Source organism: Xiphophorus couchianus, unplaced genomic scaffold, assembly GCF_001444195.1.
Source record: "Xiphophorus couchianus unplaced genomic scaffold, X_couchianus-1.0 Scaffold1000103, whole genome shotgun sequence".
Taxonomy (NCBI): Eukaryota; Metazoa; Chordata; class Actinopteri; order Cyprinodontiformes; family Poeciliidae; genus Xiphophorus; species Xiphophorus couchianus.
Window position 1 is genome coordinate 103,555 of NW_020963016.1, and position 21,639 is coordinate 125,193.

The 21,639-nt window shown below is 37.6% G+C and overlaps 1 protein-coding gene across 2 annotated transcripts in view; it reads right to left on the minus strand.

The window, feature by feature from the left end:
* Positions 1-21,639, minus strand: part of iqsec3a (IQ motif and Sec7 domain ArfGEF 3a) — a 93,389-nt gene that overhangs the window by 65,723 nt on the left and 6,027 nt on the right. For both annotated transcript variants that reach the window (XM_028012026.1, XM_028012027.1), the window contains exon 2: positions 7,209-7,289. In XM_028012026.1, coding sequence (XP_027867827.1) covers positions 7,209-7,289 — 81 coding nt within the window. The remainder of the gene's footprint in view (positions 1-7,208; positions 7,290-21,639) is intronic.

Here is a 21,639-nt window from a genome sequence, read left to right on the forward strand (position 1 = left end):
AAGTTAGTCGGCTAACACGTGTGGCTGCTGCACACCTCAAAGCGGTGAAAAAATGCTTCAGTAATACAATACTTTGCAGAGGTATTCAAGCTACTTAAAAAGAGCTTAAAATAACCATTAAGCAAACATAGGAAACATCTGGAACTAAAATTTAACTTGATGGCCAACAAGTCTCAGGTTATGTTTCCTGTGCATCCCAAACCATCATCTAAATGATCTTCACTGTTTAAATTTCTAAAATAAATGATGTATCTTTTAAGTAGCATATTTATGATCTGCCTTTATATGTTCCTGCGATGTTTTCTTGCTTTTATCTCCCTAAAATATTGCAGATAGTAAATATTTCCCTTAATCAAGACATTTTCCAGAAGCTCTAAAGACTGTAGTGATCAAAGTTGTTCAGATCTTATTTGGCAGATAGAGAATAAGTTTTCTCATTGTTCTGGGTGAACAAAATCAGCTGTGGATTTCCTCAGTGGCCCTCTCTTAGGCCTGCAAAATTACTTCATGTCATGTAGCCTGATGACAAAACATTCTTAGGTTTGGTGCTGTAATAGAACAGGAAAAAGTTAGTTATTGATTTTTTTTTTTGTCAGAAAGACTTAATGAAAAAGCAAAATTGGACAAATGTACATCACTACCTTTTGTACTTCCCTGAGGAAAAAACTGTTTCATGAGGGATTCCTTTATTTCTAATAATATTTTTTTTTTTTTCCTTTTTACTTGGATATAAACTATAAAGTTCTTATTCAGGCCACTTCAAGCTGCAGGACTTCAATAATTATGTCAGTTTAATATTAAGTACAGTCATTAATTATAGAAAAGGGTGACATAATTAAATTCATTACCAACAGAAATGCCATAATTCTTTCTACTTTCTTCTCTCTGTGGGTCGCTGAAAATCCTTTTTAGAAGTACTTATGATCAAGGATGTTATGACCTCAGTCTCTTAAATCGGATCTGGCTACAACCCAAATGTTTTGTCCTTCTTTTTATGTTTCTCTCAAGTCATAATTCAATAGTTGCTAAAAACACACCTCTTATTCTCCTGCCTTTTAGCATTTTTATACTTAGTCATAAAATGCCTAGCATTAAATTGTAATCATATGCTTAAATGCATCTTTTGGATGGATGCCTTAGCAGCAATTGAGGACATGATCAAAAAAAGCCTAAAAAAATTATGTGCTCATCAAGATGAAGCTTTGTGACGTTGCAAGATAATTTCCTTTCTGACGAGCTAAATAGCAGATTGTGTATGCTAATTAGGATAGGTAATTAAAGCGCTGGTGTGCGCATTTGTGTGTGTGTGAGGCATTTGGTTAGGAGGACCACAGGAGGGCTAATTTTAAGGGGTTTGAAATGATGAGCAACATGTCAGTCTTTTTGGGACCTGCTGAGGGGAAAGAGTGAAACGTTTGGCAGCTTTGACAGGACAGAGCATCGTGGCCAGAGTGGGAGCCAACACCTGCCAAAGGCTGACTGAACAGTTTATATTTAACTATGTGGCCAAAAAACCCATCACAATACCGTTTTTCTCAGAGGACTAGAGTGAGTCAGAACCAAGGAGCTTTTTACCTGCATATAATTTAACCTAAGAAGAAAAGCAAACGTATACAAATCTTAACGAGCTCTAGCATCTAAAGCCACTCACTTGAATAATCTTTCACTGAAGTCAAATTGTTTGAGCGCTCAAGTTTACAGAGCAAGTCTGAAAATTTCCTCTTGTTTGGGTTTTTGATTTTTAAAAAAGGGACCCAATTTGAGCAGCTTAAAAATTAGTCTTTTACATTTTAAAATGCTGCAGGAACCCTGTAGTATGAGCTCATTATTATTACGCTCCAGCTAGTCTGCTCATTACCTTTTAGGAAGTTCAGTTTTAAGATCACAGAGACCAGACACCCACCAAGGTTGCAAGTTCTTAGCTTTCCGGTGTTTGCATATTTCTATGACTCTCCAGGGTTAAATTCAACAGATTCAACTCTCAAAACAACTACAGGAACACCAAGCTGAACAACAACCACTTTTGTTAAGATGGCGAGATAAACTTGGATGGTATTTTAGATTGGTTGAATGGTGCTTAAGTATATATGTATTTTTAAATAAAATTTCCCCTCCTTTTATTAGGTTTCTGGGCTCCTGTTTGTCGACTGCAGCACTTCTGTTTTTGCTGCAAAGCAGAAAGCTGAGCCCCAGCTCCCCAGCGGTCTTATAACGGTAACAATAGAACTCCCATGTGCAAACGAAGCAGAGCACAGCAGACGATGGCTCACACAACTAATTGAAAGGCTGTAGCCATCTCAGACAATCAGCCAACTCCATCTGCGATTATAGATGTGACGTTATGTGCTGGGATTCAAATCCGCCACTGTCTCCAAACCCTCTGGTGCCCGTTTTAGACCTGGCGATGGTGACCCTGATGAGCTTTCGGCCTCCTCTGGGTGCTCATTATATGTGACAGCATAAACCTGACTCCTCTCTTTTCAGCTCAAACTTTCCCGTCTTTTTAAGGATTTCTCACATACCAAGTTGGGTCCTTTTTCTGTTTCTACCTAATCCAACAAAACAAAAGGACAAAAACTCAGGTGTTTACCAAAAGCAGCATGGCAATTGGAGCAGCGGGCTTTTGTTGCAACTCCTGGTTTTGCCCTTTTCCAAACTGACCCCCTTTGACACGGAGGCTGAAATTATTCGAGCCAGAAGCAGCGCAAATGAAACATAATCATGATTGCAATCTCTCTGACATGTCCAGTGAGAGAAAGAAGGTTTTGTTGCGTGTTAAAATGGCAGTGGTGTTGAGCTCAGCATGAAATATTTCAGTTCTGCCGGACAACAGGATCAATCCAGTTTTTATACATGTTCTGAATCCTATGCATTACATGTTTCCATACATTCACAATAAAAACCTTAACACCTACATGAAAATATATTATTCAGTATGTAAGAAGTTACTAACACAACCTAGCATTCTGTCAATCAATGATAATCCCAAATGTTATTTTCAAATGAAAATAGGACTCAAATTCAGTTTAGAACAACTACACATTTTGGAGCAAAACATTTATTGAGGCTTTGCTAGCTTGCAAATTCAGCAAAAGCATTTATGGAAACCATGCACTATGCATCATTTCTATGGCTCATTTTAAATTTTATTGGCATAAAATTTAAGTCAGTATTTGTGAAAGGTGCTAGAAGTCTTTGATATGCTAATTCAGAGATTTGCCCTGTGAAAACATTAAAACTTTCTGCACAAGTACACGTTGGTAAAATATCTCAAGATTTTGTGCAATCTGGCCTTGATGATCTGTTACAGTGTTATATGTATTAATTAACTACAGTGCCTTGCAAAAGCGTTGATACCATTTGGATTTTTTCCTATTTTTTTCCACTATGCAACCATAAAGCTCAAAATATTTTAAGTTTTATGTGAAAGACCAACACAAAACAGGGCATAATTTTGATGTTGAAGGAAAATAGTGCACAATTCTACAAATATTTTCCCGATAAAACCTTAATAGATTATCCACAGCTGTTCTGTAAAACCCTTGGAGACTACACAGCGTACATTAATCAGATATATCACCATCTCTGCGGTGGAAAACAGTGGCTGCAGCAACATGTTGTGATATTTTTCTTCACCGGGGAACGGGAAGCCGGTCAAATGTGACCGGAAGATGGATGGAGTATAATTACGGGTGGAAAAACCTTTTAGAGGCTTCGGGAGAGTTTAGGCTGGGATGGAGGTTCATCTTCCAGCAGTTTAACTGGATCTAAACTCATGCAGGTTTAGATCAAAGACTACTCATGTGTTAGTCTCAATCCAGGCCTAAATATGTTTTAGAATTCTCTTCATACAATTACAAGAAGTTTGAGTTCTATTGAAAAGAAGAAGTTAAGAAATTCTGTCTTTAAATGTGTAAATCTGGTGAAGACCTCCCCCACAAGATTTGCAAATGCAATTCCAGTAAAAAGTGATGCAATAAAATATTGACTCAGGAAGCCAAATATAAATTCATGACGGATTTTTCCACATAGTATCCTTTAAAAACCCACCTGTTTAGAGTTGTATTTGAAAAGTAATCAATTACAAATTTAACGATGGCACTTGACTTAATGTCATGTTTTGATTGTTGATTCTATGTTGCATGACTTTGTGTTTTTGTGTTTGTTATGATGTACAGCACTTTGAAATGACTTGTTGCTCAAATTTGATTGATAATAAAAAAAGTATTATTCTTCACTATTATTTTTGTGGTGATATTTCACTTAAAATCTCAATTAAATACATCAGAGTTTGTGGTTGTATTGTGACAAAATGGGAAACAGCAACACATCTGCAAGGCGCTGTAAATTAAATTGTTTACTGCATGCCATGTTCACTGCAGTGACACACGGCACAAACACACACTAACACTCACACAAACAAATAAGACAGGGAGCTACAGGATGCCTGATTACTGCCAAGCCAAAGCATGCAACATGATAAGGTTTTTTTTTTTTTTTTTTTTTGTTTGTTTGTTTTTCACATGAACACAAATGCATTACATGTGTCAACAAGAAGGCTCACCAAGTTTCCAACATGGGAAGGACCCTATTCTACACACACTGATGCACTATGACAGTCTTAACACATATTAGTAGACTTTACCAACATGGAAGTATTGCACTTTTTTTTTTTTTTGGAATCAGTATGACCACATTGTGGAGACAAGCCCGAATGGAGTGAGCATGAGTGATGACGGATGCAATGAGGTGAGAGGGGTGGTGGGGAGGGAGGGGGTGCTGTGTGGAGTTATGTCGCTGGGATGTGGGGATGCCACGTGAAAGGATGATCAACCAATTACTGACAACAATGCGGAAATACAGAAAATCAACCTGAGCAGAATACAGCTTTCTAAAAAAGAGATAAGACGCAACAAGAACAAAAAACCCCCAAAACAAACAAAATTAAAAAAGACAAAAAACCACAAGCTGCTTTCTGTCTCAGCCCCAGGGGGTCCTGCTTTGAAGTGGTTTGCTTCAGAGGTTGCCAGGGGGACGTTTTAAAGTCTTGAAAGTTACCAAGGACCTTGTGCTGGGCTCTTTGTTTGAAGCCTTTGTTAGTGGCCTTCAGAGCACAAAACAATTAGACAACACAACAGCCCGATACACCTTTTATCAAGCAAAGTTCGACTCAATAAACTCTGATTGATTCGCGACTTTACATCCTTCACGTCTCATCTATCTTGAAATCACCTTCCGTGTAAATGAGCCGTCTGAGCGTTAAGAGTGACAAATTTTTGATTAGTGTGGTGCAGAGGAACACCTCGAATTTGACTTGGTCTCCTCAAACTTTCCCTGCCTCACACTTTCTTTCTCAACCTTTTATGCCGCATAGGGACATTATCTAAATCTACCGAAGACGCCTGAACAATGGGAACACCTGCTCCCCATTTTTAAAGGGAGGGAGCAAACGTTTTTCTCTCACCGATTTTTTTTTTTTTAAGTAAAGAAATCTGATGACAACCTGCAGCCACACAAACACATTTTGTACATTTTTGAAATTATCCTACTGTTTGTTTTTTTTATATCTTTGCTATTTCTAATTGCACATTATTTTCTTATGTTGTGAATTTACTTACTGTATAGTATTATATACTAAGTTTTGTTTTAATAATTTTGTTTTTGTGTAAATCTGCGTGCTCCGTGCTGGTACACCAACAGCAGTGGGACAATAAAAGTTATTTCTATTCTGTTTTTGCTCTTGTTTAAATCCTATAGCTGCATTAAAGTGTTCCACTCCTCAGCTTATGTTTCTCTTTTTCTACATCCTAAAAGACATTAGAGTCCTAAAACTCTAAGTTAATGCTTCTCAGTTCTTACAAAGACTAGGACCTAAAAACGAACCAAAATAATCCATTTAATTTTCCCTTGAGTTCTAGATTTCTTATTCTCCTCCCTTTCTGCTGTTGTACTAGTTTTAAAGCATACTCTGCCCAGTGTACTGTAAGAATGTATATGCAAGTAAATTAATTCACATGGCTAAAAGCCAAATAATAACTATGCCAGACCTTTCCTTTAAAAAAGTGCAAGTCTGACCTCTTTAAAGAATATGAAAAAGGAATCAAACATATGTTGGAGATGTTTTCTTCTCTCTCTCTCTTTTTTTTGGATTCCAGTAGCTGTTTTGTCTTATATGTTTTATTGATCTTCTCTCTTTTTACTAATCTCATCTAGAAGAATTGATGATTTCATGGAAAGGTTGAGAACTGATCCTTCAGATTGATTTCAAAATTGTATGATTGATTTTTTATCAATTCCGAGACTTAAAATAGCTTAAAAAGTTGTTTTTTTTAATCGTTTATGTACACATAATATGAATGTGTAAGAAATACATTTTGAATTTTGATCTCAGCAGGTTTTTAAAAAACTTTTTCTTAAATTTTTTACATCAGTTCATGCAGCTGGCTGCACACCATGCAGGCTTATAAGTTTGTTTAAAGAGCGTCTGCATCAGCATTTGTTGGTCTGAAGCCGTTTTGCCACTTATTGTGCCCAGCAGTGCAAGGGCTATGATTTGCTATCAAGTGTGTTTGCTTATCCTCTGTCCTCTGCCAAGCTCGAACAATGCAGCAAAGCAATCCTATGAGAAACCAAAGTCTGCGACAAACAAACCATTTTCGGGTGAACGGCTTAATTGCTATTGATGTGCTTTGGCTGGTTGAATGCTATAATTTCCAGTGAAACTCGGTAGGTGGACTGCACTTGTGTAAACAAAAGTGGAAGGCGAGCAAGGAGCCAGCTCTGTCTAAAATTGCCAAGACAATACCTGCATCTAATTGCGTGCAGAATTTTTGAAATGACCTAAAAGTAATTAATTGTGAAAACTTTAAAGGAATGTTATTTAATGCAATATTTCTGAATTTAGAAGCACAAAACCCTTTCAAAATCTAAATCTGTAGAAGGCTTCTTCCGCCATGCGACTTTAGAGACTCAAGAGAGAACTCTGGCTTTTCCTCCCTGCAAGACCTTGAAGCGTTTACAACCACTTCAACTTTAGACACCACTTCTGAGGCAGCTGACTGGACAAGAGTTTAGCTACTGAAGCACTGCTACTAACAGGATGCATGGGAAGAGGCTGCAGTTGAGAAAAGGATCTTAAAAACGGAAATTAAATAAAGGTGAAAATCAAAACATTTGTGAAGATGTTACTGTGAGGGGAATCTTCTTACCTGGGGACACAGGCAGTGGAGGTCTCCGCCTCGGGGGCCTCCGGGGCTGGGCAGCAGAACTGGTGAAGAACTGTTTGGTTGCTGTGCAAAAAAAATACAAAACAAAAAAGACAATATCTTAAGAGGGTCCTATTGAAAGAATCAACTTGTCAGGATTTTCTCTAATAAAAACAGGTTTGAAGCAGATCAATTTCCCTTTTTTTTTTTCGGGCTGTGAAACAGAAAATATCAGCAGTACTCAATAATTGCAGTTGTTTATGTAGGCGTTTAATCATGGAAAAAATACACCAATGCATTATGAAAAATTACTTAGTTAATGAAATTTGTGTACAAAATCAGTAAACATCTAGCAAGAATGAACATGCTGATATAGTCTTGAGTGCTATGTGCAAAGGGCAATTTGATGTTGTTCTTGATTGAATTGACCAATCAATGCAGCGCAGTTAACCACCTACAAGAGAAAGCATACTACAAATAATAAAATTAATAGTTGCAACCATAAATGAAAAATCCGATTTTTGTCTGAAACTGAGGACTCCAGTCTACACAACCACAAGTCACTTAATTTTAGCGTGGGTTTCTCTTTAGCCAGAAAAGATCTAAAAACAAAGCTTTCTTTACTTTTAAATAAGCTCCGAATGACATAGCATAAAAAAATACATTTCCCTTTTGATCCATGTTGGTCAAAAGGGAAACCTATACAGGACATTAGAAGGTTATCAGAAGGAAGCAAGATTGGAGATTTAATAATAACTTTTTTCCACAAAGAAGTGAAAAAAAGATGGTGTTATCTTACATATTTGTGAGATCGGCTTTCAATAAATTAGCCACTGAGAATCCCCAAGTCTTCTGACAGATAAAGGAAGGACAATTAATTTCTAGTCTTTTCTAAAACAGGTCTTATTAACATAATATTCAAAAGAAAAAAAATACACAAAGGCATTTTCTAATTACAGCCCTACTGATGCAACAGCTTTTCTGCACACATACAAGTAAATATTTATATTTTTTTGTGAAATCGTATATTTAAATTAGTTGGGAATAAAGCGAGTCATCTCTATAGCTTCAAAGCATTGTTAAAATATTCAGCCATCAAACTGGTGGTCTCTGCAGATGTCCAGTCCCAAGTGATGCTCAAGTGGAAAGAACGCGGGTGTAAAATTTTCATGCACGCGCGAGAAAGCTTTCCTTTTATCCCCAGTTTACGCTCTCTCCCTTTTAGACTGGACACTGCCTCGCATTTCAAACGTTCATCCGTCTCTTCGCTCGGTATCAACCCACCCCCCCCATCGTTCTACTTTCTTTCTGCTCGTTCTTTCACGCTGATTTTACATCATTCTCTCTTAGAATCCGCATCCTCCCCCTTCTGTTGCTGGGTTCTACAGACAGCCTGTGTTGTGCTAAAGAGGAATATGCTCAATTACTCTTTCTGTCAGAAAATGTGGCCAGCCCAATGTGTGCTGCGCTGTGTCGTCATGGGGACATAGAGGAAGGACACAGCAGGTTAGAGAAATGAGCATGCACAAAGGGTGTTGTCAATTAATTACTGAGAAAAGTGATGTCTTTAGGTTCAGTTCAGTAAACCTCCTTCTCTAACCACCCTGATTTGGTCAGTAAAGAGTAGCAGTTTATCTCACAGAGAATGGCAAGCACATTTACTCTGCAAGCTGATAGAAAATTTAGCACATCCATAAAAGCAACAGTCCCACTAAAAAAAGCAGGGTAGGAAAAAAATAAATAAATTTAAAAAAAATTCCAGAGAAGGCGGCCACTGGGTGTTTTCAAGCAACAATGGCTGATAGTCCAGGGAGGGGATGACAGGAAATTAATTTTCATTGTTAATGTCTCCTCTAATTGTGTTCTCTTTAACAACCATGACACTGCTGTGGTTAGTTTTAATGGGGGTCCAGGACACAAGACAGTCTCTGAGGGAACGCAGATTAGTTGGAGTGCTGGAGCAGTGGAGACGCTTGTGGACTATGATAAAGTTGCATATGCTGCTCATCGGCAAGGAAACCCTTCCTCCTGAACATATACAAATGTGAAAAGTTTAAAACAGCTGAAATGTTGATCTTCTTTTGTGTTTCAAAATAAAAAAATGTTTGCTGTAGTGGAATTAAAAGAAAATTGCCTTGCTGCTCTGATATTTTAACATGGAACCATACTTTGCTCATGTAATACATTGGAGATATGAGTTGGAAAAAAGGTTCATACATGATTACAATTTATTTCTTTCCTAGACCCCAGTTCGAAATTCCAAGGTTATAAAATCCTGCTTTGCTGCATTATACCTGCGACTGAGGAGGCCGAAGAAAAAAAATACCTGAAAATAAAAGTAACTGGAAATGACAGCAGTAAATGCACAAGAAAAAAAACATTTGGCTAAATCAATTCATTACTGACTTAAGGGTCAAAGACTTGATTTTGAATATTGAAACTTGTAAAGCTATGTAAATCTGTCATGTTGTCAATGCCTCTGGTGTCTAATGGCTGACATTTATATAAAATCAAAATTCATTTATTTTCATTGTACATCTAAATGTGGATATAAAAACTTCCTCACACATGTTTTGGTAACATGGTCTAGCTTTTAGAATAGAATAGAATTACTTTATTCATCCCAGCAGGGAAATTTTGTCAACCACTTTACTTTTAGTTCTACTGCAATGAACTCTTTATTCTTCGTTCACCTTGGTAACCCAGCCTGAGTGTGTGCAGGATTTTTTAAAATTGCATTTACTTCTGCTTATACTGCTTATTATAATTGCACACCTCTATTCCCAAGAGTCATGGGCTTACATTTTTGAATTTCAATTGCTATTTAATTGATAGCATGGATACGTCTCTCATATGTGCCTGCACTTATTTAATCAAAAGCAGCAATTTAACCAAGCTTGCATCCAGCTCTGCATTCATCCCTCAAAAACCTTTACAACTCACTAAATAAATATCTTTCTGTTTCCTTAGTTGCTCTTAATGAAAAACCCCTAACTGTGACGATCACACCCATAAAGCTTCAATATTATTTCACCAATTATTCCACTGTAGCCTGAAAAGCTCCTGGCTCTTTAATTTGTCTGTTGTCTCAGTCCTATACGGGTAAAGAGACTCTTAGACCTGCTTAATCAACCACAATGTTTAATTAGAGGTTATTATTCACTGGTGCAGTGGGGTTAGGAGAATTTGAGAATAACACACACATAGATGATGCTGAGATACAGACAAATCTTGCAATTATATGCACTTTGGTCAACCTTGAGGAAAATGGGTGACTCACTTTGCCGAATTTGGAGGGGAAAATTCTCCTCCCGGGGCAGTAATGTGGGCAAAAAGACAGAGTGAACACTTTTGATCTTTTAAAGCCCTTTTATTCATCGTAACTATCGTTCCCTGCTTTGATCTTTCTCTCTCCTCAATTTGCTTTGTTTCAATTGCCGTCTATCTGCTCCTATCGCCTCCATCTTTCCGCACAAAACGCTTGCAAGCCATTTATAACTGTCGCGGTTTATGGCCAGGCATGACCTTCAGTGGAGCAGCTGTTACAGAGACAGAGCAAAAAAAAACAACTAAAAATGTCTCGGTTGTTACAAGTGTGGAAAAATAGGCTGTTGAAACAGAAATTAGACTAAAAACGGTGATGTTTAAGATTATCTAAATTTGTCTACATCACGTAGCAACAGCATGTTGACAACTCCTATATTTCTATTTACAGAATTTGTTTTTTTATTAGTAATACTCAACCTCCATTTAAGCAGAAAGTCCCTTGAGAACTTCCTGGCCTAGAAGGCACATTGCTACAAGCTAAATCTTTCACATCAAAATACATAAAACAAAAGAAGTTAGAGTCAACATAAAACATGTACAAAGTGTAGCTTAGAAAACAATTGCTAAGCTCTTCAGTTACAAAACTCAGTGGACTATTTTCTCAGTGGATTTGAATTAGAAAACCTGCATAAGTAAAAATCCCTGACTTGAGGTATTTATGCAAAGATGCACACTCGCACCCCAAAACAAGCATTCAGTTTTGGTCAATGTTATCACTGGGGATTAAACTGAACTCGTATGATCTGCTTTCTGATTTTCAACACCCCTTTCCCATTTACCCCCATGGACCAAAACACTGCATCTAAGCTTTTATAAGCTCCTCCACACACTGCATCTGGTACACACAGAATACAGTACCCTCCCCACTTAATGGGACTTCTGACAAAAATATGTATATGTTGGTTTTTAAAAGAAAATGTATCTTTAATAGCATTTGCATTATCTCACACTAGAAATACCACAGTTCTCCAACTGTTAACCTAAAGGATGTCTCTCTCACTCCCTTAACAAACTCTTTGCCTTGCATTCAAACAAATATTTTATACTTGAAAAAAATAGAGAGCAAAATTCTCATATAGAGATGTACTTGGGTTTGCTTCACATACAAGCATTTTCTCTGACTGTAACTTTATGATAACTCTTTCTTTTTTTTTTTTTTTAAATAATCATTTGAATCCAATTTATCTAATTGTCTAATTTTCTATTTGTTGTATTAGGTATATGGTTTTATTACGGGTGGAAATCTCTGATCTCTACCAGATAATACACATCTGGATTCACAAGCTACGATCTTCCAATACATTTAACATCCTCATCAACCAGCGATTCAATTATATAGGATTTACTTCCTCATCAAGATGCCTCTGGATTTAAATGAACTTAGCTGAAAAATATGTTTGTTTAAATAATTTTTCATTAATAAAAATGAATGAAGCAATTCAAATTTCTATCATTTATTAATGATCATATAATCTTTGTGTGGGAAATGTTTGAGGGGTTTTTTGACATTGAATCCTGATGCATAATATAATGTCGTGTCGTCAGTTGCTATGTGCATCCTCGTGAGAAAAAATGAATACGAATAGTTTTGAGTTATTCTTCTGCATTATTTTTCGCTTTGCTGTGGCCCACTGCATTGAATTAATAATACCTACATCTCCAAGTTTCATTTAGTTCACGGAATTGTTCTACCGCGGCAGCGTGGCCGTGGGTGGCATAGTCTTTATGCCCTCCAGCGTTGTGCGCATGCGTGAAATTTCCAGACACACACAAAAACCAGCAAGGGGTATACGGCATCTCTTATGGTTTTTGCGCATGCGGATATTAATAGTGAAATATCCGCTAAAAAGGGATGAAATGCTAGTCTCACCATGCGTGGAGCTGAAGGATGAAGAACGACGTGAATCTGCCTCGGAAGACGATGGACTGATAGGCGTCTCCACGCTGATTCCATGTCGCAGTTTCAAGTGAGTGATAAGGTTAGTCGTGCTTAAAGTGTATTCAATAAAGGGCGCACATTTTGCAAACAGTATTTGCTTTATCAAGCTGTCCGTTTCCCTTGCAAAAGCCATAGTGTGGCGGTGAATATATCGGCTCCGCCAATTTTGTTTTGGTAATTAAGCCCGCGCGCCTGCCCGCACAGCTTCTTCGTCTTCCGGTCTACAGGAAGCGCTGGTTGGTCAATAATTAGTTTTATTTATTTATTTATTTATTTATTTATTTATTTGCATTTGTACATTAACATCGAATTTAACCGATACAATGAGGTAAAATCTGGTCTAATTAAAAATTTCCTTTATAAAGCACAGAAATTTAAAGCTGCCTTACCGATGCATTCCTATCACGCATGTGCATGTCTGTGGATCATGAAAACCGGTTAATATTCCCATCACTTGTATTAATGATGGATGGATGGATGGATGGTGTATTAGCTTGAAAACACATCCCTAACCTAAATCTCTTCTCAATTCTTCAAAAATACATAGATTTTCTTTTTTGGACGCCTGCCATTTCAACTCTTTTTGTAAATTTGTTCACTAAGCAAAATTCCCCTGAAAGCTTCATGTCAGCACAGACTTGGGCTGTACCAAGCGGCTTAACCTGCTTTCTGTAAGTGAAACTCAGGAGAGCTGGAGATGGACCAAAGAGTGAAACCTGCTCTCCCAAGAGAAAGGCCAACAAAGGAGAAGAAAAACCTTTCATGTTCATATTCAGACAAAGAAATATTGTCAGAAAATCTGTTATATAACACTTCCAGAACTGTAGCAAACTATAGATTTAAAATCAGCTCCCTCCAAATCTCTGTCAAATACGGGGCTGGCTGAAATAGTCTTATTCAGAGCTGTAAATCAGTGTTCTCCTCTTAACACTTTGGGTCAGACAGCAATAACTCTGGGTTTAGACAGATATAAAGGAGAATGAGGTTTCAATACACTGCATTTTTTTCAACCACACAGTGTTCTATCTGGGAGGAGTCCACAAAGGAGGATGCCAAATTTTCTAATTTCCAAAGATGCACATGCTACATTATCCTGCAGAATGGGATATTGCATTATTATTTATTTTTATTTTGACTGTAATTTATTATGCTAGCTAAAAATTAGAATGATCTAATTTAAACTAGCCCTAATATCTAGTCTTTTTAACAAACCCTGCAAAGACATCTGTACACTAGTACAGTATGGTTTTGTGCTTTTCTGTTTTTAAGTTACATATTTATGTTGTTTAGAAAAATATATAATAATTCAATTACTTATATGTTATGCAAAATACCAGTTTATTTTTTTCTGCAGCCTTTATGTTTGGTTCTGTATTTGAAAAGCTCCTTATGACAACTAAAATCTTTACTGCCACTCATGCAGTTTGAAACATGCACTCATGTTTGTCTCACTGTTTTTTTTTTTCTCTAAATAGACAAACCAAAAAGGGACAATGACAGCACTCGAGGCAAAATATTTTCTCTCCACTTTTCTGCTTTCAGTGTCCAAGCATACAGCGTCTATTTTACAGAGCTTCGTCCACCAATAGGGTATTTACTGGCCAGAGTGCAAGGTCAGTGCTCGACAAGAGCCAGATTTCAGAGAAACAAACTTGGAAGCACAAAACAAAACACACTCCTAACCTTTTATTATTTTTCATGCCTAATAGTTCTAAAATACACTTTTGTGGCACAAAAAGCGCCTTGAAGACCATGTCCTTTTCAAATGAAAACTCTATTAAGATAGCTGTTTGATACTGTAACAACAGAGTATGACTACCTGATGTTGTAACCAGAAAAGTCTTTGTTTCCTTGATGATAAGAACACCTTTTCAAACAGGAATGTCTGAAATGGATGTGTGGCTGCAAAAGCCAACAATGGTGCTATGCAGGCAAAAATTACTAAGCCTCAAAGGTACAGTGTAAAGGCCTCATATCTCATCAGCTATAAAAAGTAATCTATGGTAAATGCCTCCTTCCCCAGGAATATTTGTCAGTAATGTTTATAAGATTATGCTTAGAACAGTGGGACTTACAATTGTTTTTATTTGACATAATTACTGCATTGCTTGTGATATTTGAATTATTCTTGGTAACAGTTAATCAAAGAAATCGGGGTGCTGAACTCTGTGCACAAAGCCAGAACCAGAACAGAAATGGCCCATCCTTATTTGGATTGGCAGTTAAAAAAAAATAATTAAATGTCAAAAAGGGATCTGTTTACATCAATTGCATTGACCATACGTCAGTCTTGATTAAGAACCCTTTATTTGAGTCATGTTTTAACAACAAGGAATGGGACAGAACAGTGATTTTCCTTCCAACGCAGGAAATAATAGTCAGAAATGATATGTTGATTTGCTGTATCTCCGTCACGCTGATTATTTGGGACCAACTCGACGCTGGCATTGTCGGTATGACGTCTCCCACAGAGGAGTGATAATGATTTATGATGTAGGTGAGCCAACAATGACAGAAGAAAAGGATGAGAAAAGAAACATGAGTTTGCATGTGACTTCCAGCTGGTGTCTACTATCAAAAACATCCAGATGCTCATGTTAAGCGTAAAGCTACGCCATGTACAAACAGGCCTAATTTCATCCAATTTGTATGAATAATCTAAAGCTATATGCTTAAAAATAAAATCCTGAAATTTCATGGGAAGGTGAATGCACCAACTGCTGCAGTAAACAAACTGTGTAATTCTATTTTAATTAACAGATTTTGCATGTGCAAATGAGTGTGTCTTTTTTTCTCCTTCTTCTTCTTCTAAGCCAAAGTGCAATAAAGCATAGCTGAAGCTTTGCTGAGACTGCATGTGATCTGCTGAGAAGCCCAAGAAAGCCAATTGGACATGCAGTGCCTGCTCTGATCGGCTCTGCAGAGCCTTCCAGCCTCATGTCCACGACTTTGAACATTACTCAGGACCTTGAAGTTAACCACACCCGACATTTCCTCAGGTAAATGCATGTTTGTGCAGAACCGTTTCAGTGTGTGCATGTGTGTTTGTGATCGGGATTATACTCAAAGCCAAACTAAACATAAAGATGAAATGCCTCACCCTACTATTCTACAGTATTTATGTTTAGTGCGTTAGTCTGACATTTAGCGGAAACTGATATATTCTTATATACACAGTGTCTTACTTAAGTGTTTATACTCCAAAAATGTAACTATAAAGCATAATTTAAATAATGTTTTGGGGGTTTTTTTCTCCCCAAGATCACAATGGTAGGTGGAGCAGAAAGTAGACTATAAAGATCACAAGCTAAGGTTTGCAAAACTGCTCGATAGAATAACACTGGGCTCAATCCAATAAATAAATAAATATAATGGGCCTCAAGAAGCAAACAAAACTGGTTTGGGGAGGCTTTCTTGTGCAGTTGGAGCAATCTGTCCCAGCATAAATGAATCATCATTTGGCTGGAGCATTTTAGCATGCACAACAAAAGTTAAGGGCTGCAGCTGAACCTCAGGAAGCCACAGTGCCAGCACTTCACGTCAAAAACGTCAAATGGCATATGCAAGTATTAGGATCAAATTTAAGCCTGGTAGATAGTTTTTTGGGGTTTTTTTTTTTTTCATAAAGCGAGTTTTAAATGTCATATTGCTGATCGATAGATTACTTATGGAATAGATTACTTATTCCATTCAACATTGCAAGAAGATCACGTTTGAAGATTTTCATCTTTAAATTTGTGAGATCACAAAGATTCGGGCCCTGCGACAGACTGGCGACCTGTCCGGGGTGTACCCCGCCTCTCGCCCGGAACGTAGCTGGAGATAGGCACCAGCAACCCTCCCGACCCCATTAGGGACAAGGGTGAACAGAAAATGGATGGATGGATGGACAAAGATTCGGACCTGTAAAGATGCTCAGCAAGCTCGAGTGGTAGAAACACAGATTTGAGGGCTAAAAATCCTCAGCGTCAATGTGATGCCAAAACATTTTACAGTTTATACGGGCAAAGATGACTCACCATCTGTTCACAGTGATGCAGGGCAGATTTGCTGCCATTTGTACAAAACACAAGCATAATGTCTTCCTCTAAATCATGTTGTGACTTGCCAAAAAAATTAACAACTTAGCACATTTGGGTTATCTTTGCTGATGGATTGCTTGAGTCATCTATAAGGCTTTAAATCTTGAATCAGTTGTATGTTTGCTCGGACTGTACTCAGTTCCCACAAAAAAGAGAGAAGTACAAATAGAAACAGCTCCAACAGGAGGCCATAGTGAGCCCAAAGAGCCTATCCCTATTTGAACACGCACATGCACTCGTACATATATGCACATATGCAAGAATGCACAATTGTGCGCATGGCCCAAAACAGTGACAAATGCCTGTTGAGGGATTTTCACCGCTAAGCCCCCAGGAGGTGAAATCCCTTTGACAGATGGGAAGCTGTTTTTCCATAACAGCACATTGCTCCCTGTTTACAAGAACCTTCAGAGTGGAAGCTCACTGATTACTGACAGGAATGCAACAGCACACTTCGTCCCCCAAGAATTCCAGCTCTGCAGGGTAAAGGGCAAACAGTGGAGTAGCACACACAGATAAATCATAGTTTGATTTTTAGGCTTTAGTCGGTAGTCATCACACTGCATGCATCAATAGTTTTCTGATGCACTTAGGAACTTTCAAGAAATTACAATAAAATATCATGCACATCTAACATTAAAAAACTGAACAGACCAAGTATATGATAAAACTGCATTGACTTATTTTACACAAAGCCAACTATTACTGCTCAGTCTGCAATAGTCTGGCTTCAATTGCTGGTCAAGGTCAGCGAGGGGCTAATGGCAGCACCCACTGTATGTTGAGAAAAGTAAGAACACTGCATGTATTCGCCAATCGCTGGAGACTTCCAGTAAGAACATGAAATGTTTTTGGACTTGCTACTTGTCACTTAAAAACAAAAAGAGCTGCTAGCGAAGCCTGAGGAATCAATAAACGTTGCTACAAATTTGCAACAAGGGATCAGCCTCCGGAGGAGAGGAAACAAGTACCAGTCTGGAGACATTACAAAATAAGCACATACTTGCAACGCAATTAGCTTTTATTACATTTATTTTTTTTTAAGTTATATTGTCTTTGTGATCGTTTGGAACCAAAATTATAATGAAATGAGATGCTTGATTAATTGCGGAGTCCTGCACATGGCCAGTAAAACTTTGCTAAATGTCTTTGGATTTTGACCAATTACTTTTTATGGCTGTTAGATAAACAAAACAAACAAATACTGACCCAAAACGTGTTGCTCTGATTTCATCCCAGATAGTAAGCCATCTGTCCAGTTACTGAGAAATATTATTTCAATGTTAATAGCACAGTTTTTTTAGATATTTTTTTTTCTGTGTCTGAAGTTAGGTAATTAGCAATAAAACTACTTAGTTTAAGTTTCTTTAATCTTGTCTAATGCATTAAAAAAACAAGCATGAAAAACATGTAATGCTGATGTAGCAGACCAAATCTTTCTTTTCTAATGTTGATGTAAGATAATGAGATAATAAATCTTAAAGAAAATGTGCAGCCCTATTGTAGTCCATTGCTTTGCAGTAGGTTTCATCGTGTATTGTAGTTGATCTGCATTTTTTTGATTGTTAACCTTTGTTTTAACAGTGTTTACATTTTGCTTGAAATGGAAAGTCGAAGCAATTGGAAGTGGTACTGGTTTTTTTTTTCTTCTTCAGAACACCGTGTTTGTGTCACTCTTCCCAACATACTTGTCAGTCTTGGAGTAGTTGATTGCAAGTTCCTTTCAGTATTTACTATAACAAAGTTCTTTTAGCATCTCTTGGTTTACAAGCTTGAGCTCTGATGATTCCTGGGTTGTACATGAACATCGTAAACCAGTCTGACACAATCTGAGGTGACAGTTTGGATCAGTGGGTTGAAACTGGGACACAGTTGGCTGCTTCAAAAGGACAAAGATCATAAATATAAATCTCAACAATGTTGAAAATATGTCCTTGTCTGTGCCTGGAAACCAAACAATTTAAATAAACTTTTCTATTTATGCCAAAAAGAGAGGTCAAATATTCAGCCAGAGTTATGGCAGAAGTTTGTTGCATATGATTCAACTGCAACTTGCTGTGGAACATTTATTTAAATATTAGTGCGGGTGAATGTTTGCTTCTAAGATATATTCACGACACTGTGCAAAATCCAGAAAAAAATGCACATCCTTTCCTCATTGACGGTTCAAATGCATCCTCAAAATGCTCAAAATGTATTTATCCACATGACGACTGAGTGTAAATCTATCACCAGAACTGCTGCAGGTCTTTTGCTGCATACAGAGGACGACCGACAGGAGCGTGCGCGGCTCAACTCGAACTGATGTGGAGGGAAATGTCATTCTTATGACATTGTTTACAACATGCATCACAAAATGCGATCCGATTGCATCGCGCCGCACGAGTCGACGGTGGCGTTCTCATTTGCAGCCACCACCGTGAAATATGCAGATTACACATAAATGACACACTGTTCTGATCGCTCGTTAGGCCTGCTGCTAATTTGCATGCAGATGAAACTGAAATAAGGGAAGAAATGAGATAAACTAACCTCCAACCAGGAAGAAAGCAACTCGGTGTGCAGGCAATGTAACACAACTAACAACGAAAACATAAATATCCTGAGATGTAAATGCCGTGTTTATGCACAAAATGATGTGTCATTCGAATGACGTTTCTGTTTATTTCTGTGGCAATAGTGTGGGAGTGTTGCTTAGAGAAACGTGAATGTTAAAAACCCAATTTGGCATTTTTGATTGACTGAAAATTATAGCGACGAGGGATTCAGGGAAGAGGCTGTTTGCAGTTTAGCCGTGAGGTAAGTAGGGCAACATTTGGGTCCCTCAGTCCTGTGGGGCTTCGCTGTGGAGTTATTCTGTCTTTCTGTAATCTGTCCAATTATTTGGCCTGTCTGTCATGCTGCTTCCTGTGAAGGTGCAACATTAACCCGCCCAAATATTAAACAATGTTCCTAAGGAGTTTTCGAAGCTTTCACTCAAGATTTATGCGGTAGGTGTCCTCAAAATTCACACAGCAAGTCAATCAAAATGTTAAATAATATATTTATGACGTATGTCTACCAGATATCAAAGTACTTGCGCCCTGTGTTTAATGTAATTAATATGGTATAAATAATGTTGAGGTGCTGGGTTGTGTTTTTGTATAAAAATGCAATTTAATAAAAGTGCATGCATTACCTTTACCTTATTATTACCTTTACGAATGAAAATTCTCTAGAAGGAATACAATAGCAATCTGGAAAGCTGATTCTGAAATTGTGTTCTTTTTTTTATTATTATTTGCAAGTAGTTTCATTCCCCTTCAGGGCCACCATAAGCACAGCTATCCCAACCAGGCTTTAACAATAAATATATATCTATATACATATATCTATATCTATATGTATATAGATATATATATATATATATATATTTATATATATATATATATGTATATATTCCAAACACTGGAATTTCATGGCCTTTTAACACCCCAAGACAGGAATAAACACAAATAATCACGCATGAACACACACAGTTGTATAACAGACACCTGGGACGGTCTCTATTTGTCCCCCCCACTCTCCTCAGCCGGTGCACGAAGCCAGCTAATATTGCAGCAATAGCCAGGAATCACCCGGCAGCTACATCCTCAGAGAAATGAAGCAATTTAAAAGTACTATCCACCAAATGTGATATTCATAATTTGGGCTGCGGCGGCAGCAGCCCAGTCATAACCGAGCACGTGTGGTTCCCAGGCGGACGGAGAGGGAGGAGAGGATGAGGAAAGAGCAAAGCTTTGCAGGACTAGAATGTCTGGGAAACCATTTAGCCTTCTTGAATCCGTCTCCACCCATCTACTTCTCACTGAATTCCTGCCACTGCAGTACAGAGATGAAAAGGAGGATTTCTGTTAGGCTCCAGAGACAAAAAAAAAGAAAGAGAAAAGCTACTGATAAAATGTACGTTTTCTCCCTTTGCAAAAGGTGACATTGCGCCATGTAAATTATTTCCTACTTTTCTAAAGGTTTTACTTTTAAGATGTGAGTCTATAATTACGTCTATTATCATAAATGGAAGAAACCTGGATGCAATTACATAAAAAAAGGAAATCATTTGAATTTCTCTCATAGACCGCAACCCACTTCCTCCATTATTATTATTATTATTATTATTATTATTGTTATTATAGTCACAGTTCTGATTACAGATGCTCTCAGTGAGTTCCTGCTGGAGACATCCTCAAAGTTCCTTATTGTCGGAGAAAGATGTTGAAGCCTTTTCCCTTTAAAACTAATTTAAAGAAATGTGTTTTGTAATGATTTGAAAGCATAATTTGCTTGAAACATGATTTAAGCAACTATTGCAGCCAAACTCAGGTGAAAAATGACACTCTTACAATGACATAGCAGTAGAAATCACTGAGTTTTAAGAAAGGGCCAAAATATTCATATTTGTACAAATTAAGTTGGAAGATCACCTTTTACTGTTTTAGTTTTGAAAAGGCAAAATATTAAATATTTGATTAAAATCACTGCATTTCCAACACTTAATATGGCATTGCACTCTAACCATGTTCCTATTTGAGTCTTTAATAATATGTTAATTTCTTTGTCTTGATCTTTTTAGTGACTTCTTGTGTTTTGTTCTGTTCACTTATTGGTTGTGACTCTTATTTTAGCGTCGGTCGTTTCCGCCTTGGTTTGGAGTTCCTGTAGCGTTTTTGGTTCAGCTTTCTCTTTGGTAATTAATCATTTTCCCTCTGCTCCCTGCTCTGCACTGCCTCACAGCTGTTCAACATTCCTCTGATCAGACCAGGGTTGTCAAACTCCAGTCCTCGAGGGCCGATGTCCTGCAACTTTTAGATGTGCCTCTGCTGCTCCACACCTGAACAGAATAATTAGGTCATTAGCAAGGCTCTGGAGAATGTATCTACACAAGGAGGAGGTAATTAAGCCATTTCATTCCAGTGTTTTGTACCTGTGGCACAATTAAAAACTTCAGGACACCGATCCTTGAGAACTGGAGTTTGACACCTGTGGATTAGACTCACCTGGTTTCAATTACACTCCCAACTCCTCCTCAGTTTTATAGCTTCCTATAGTT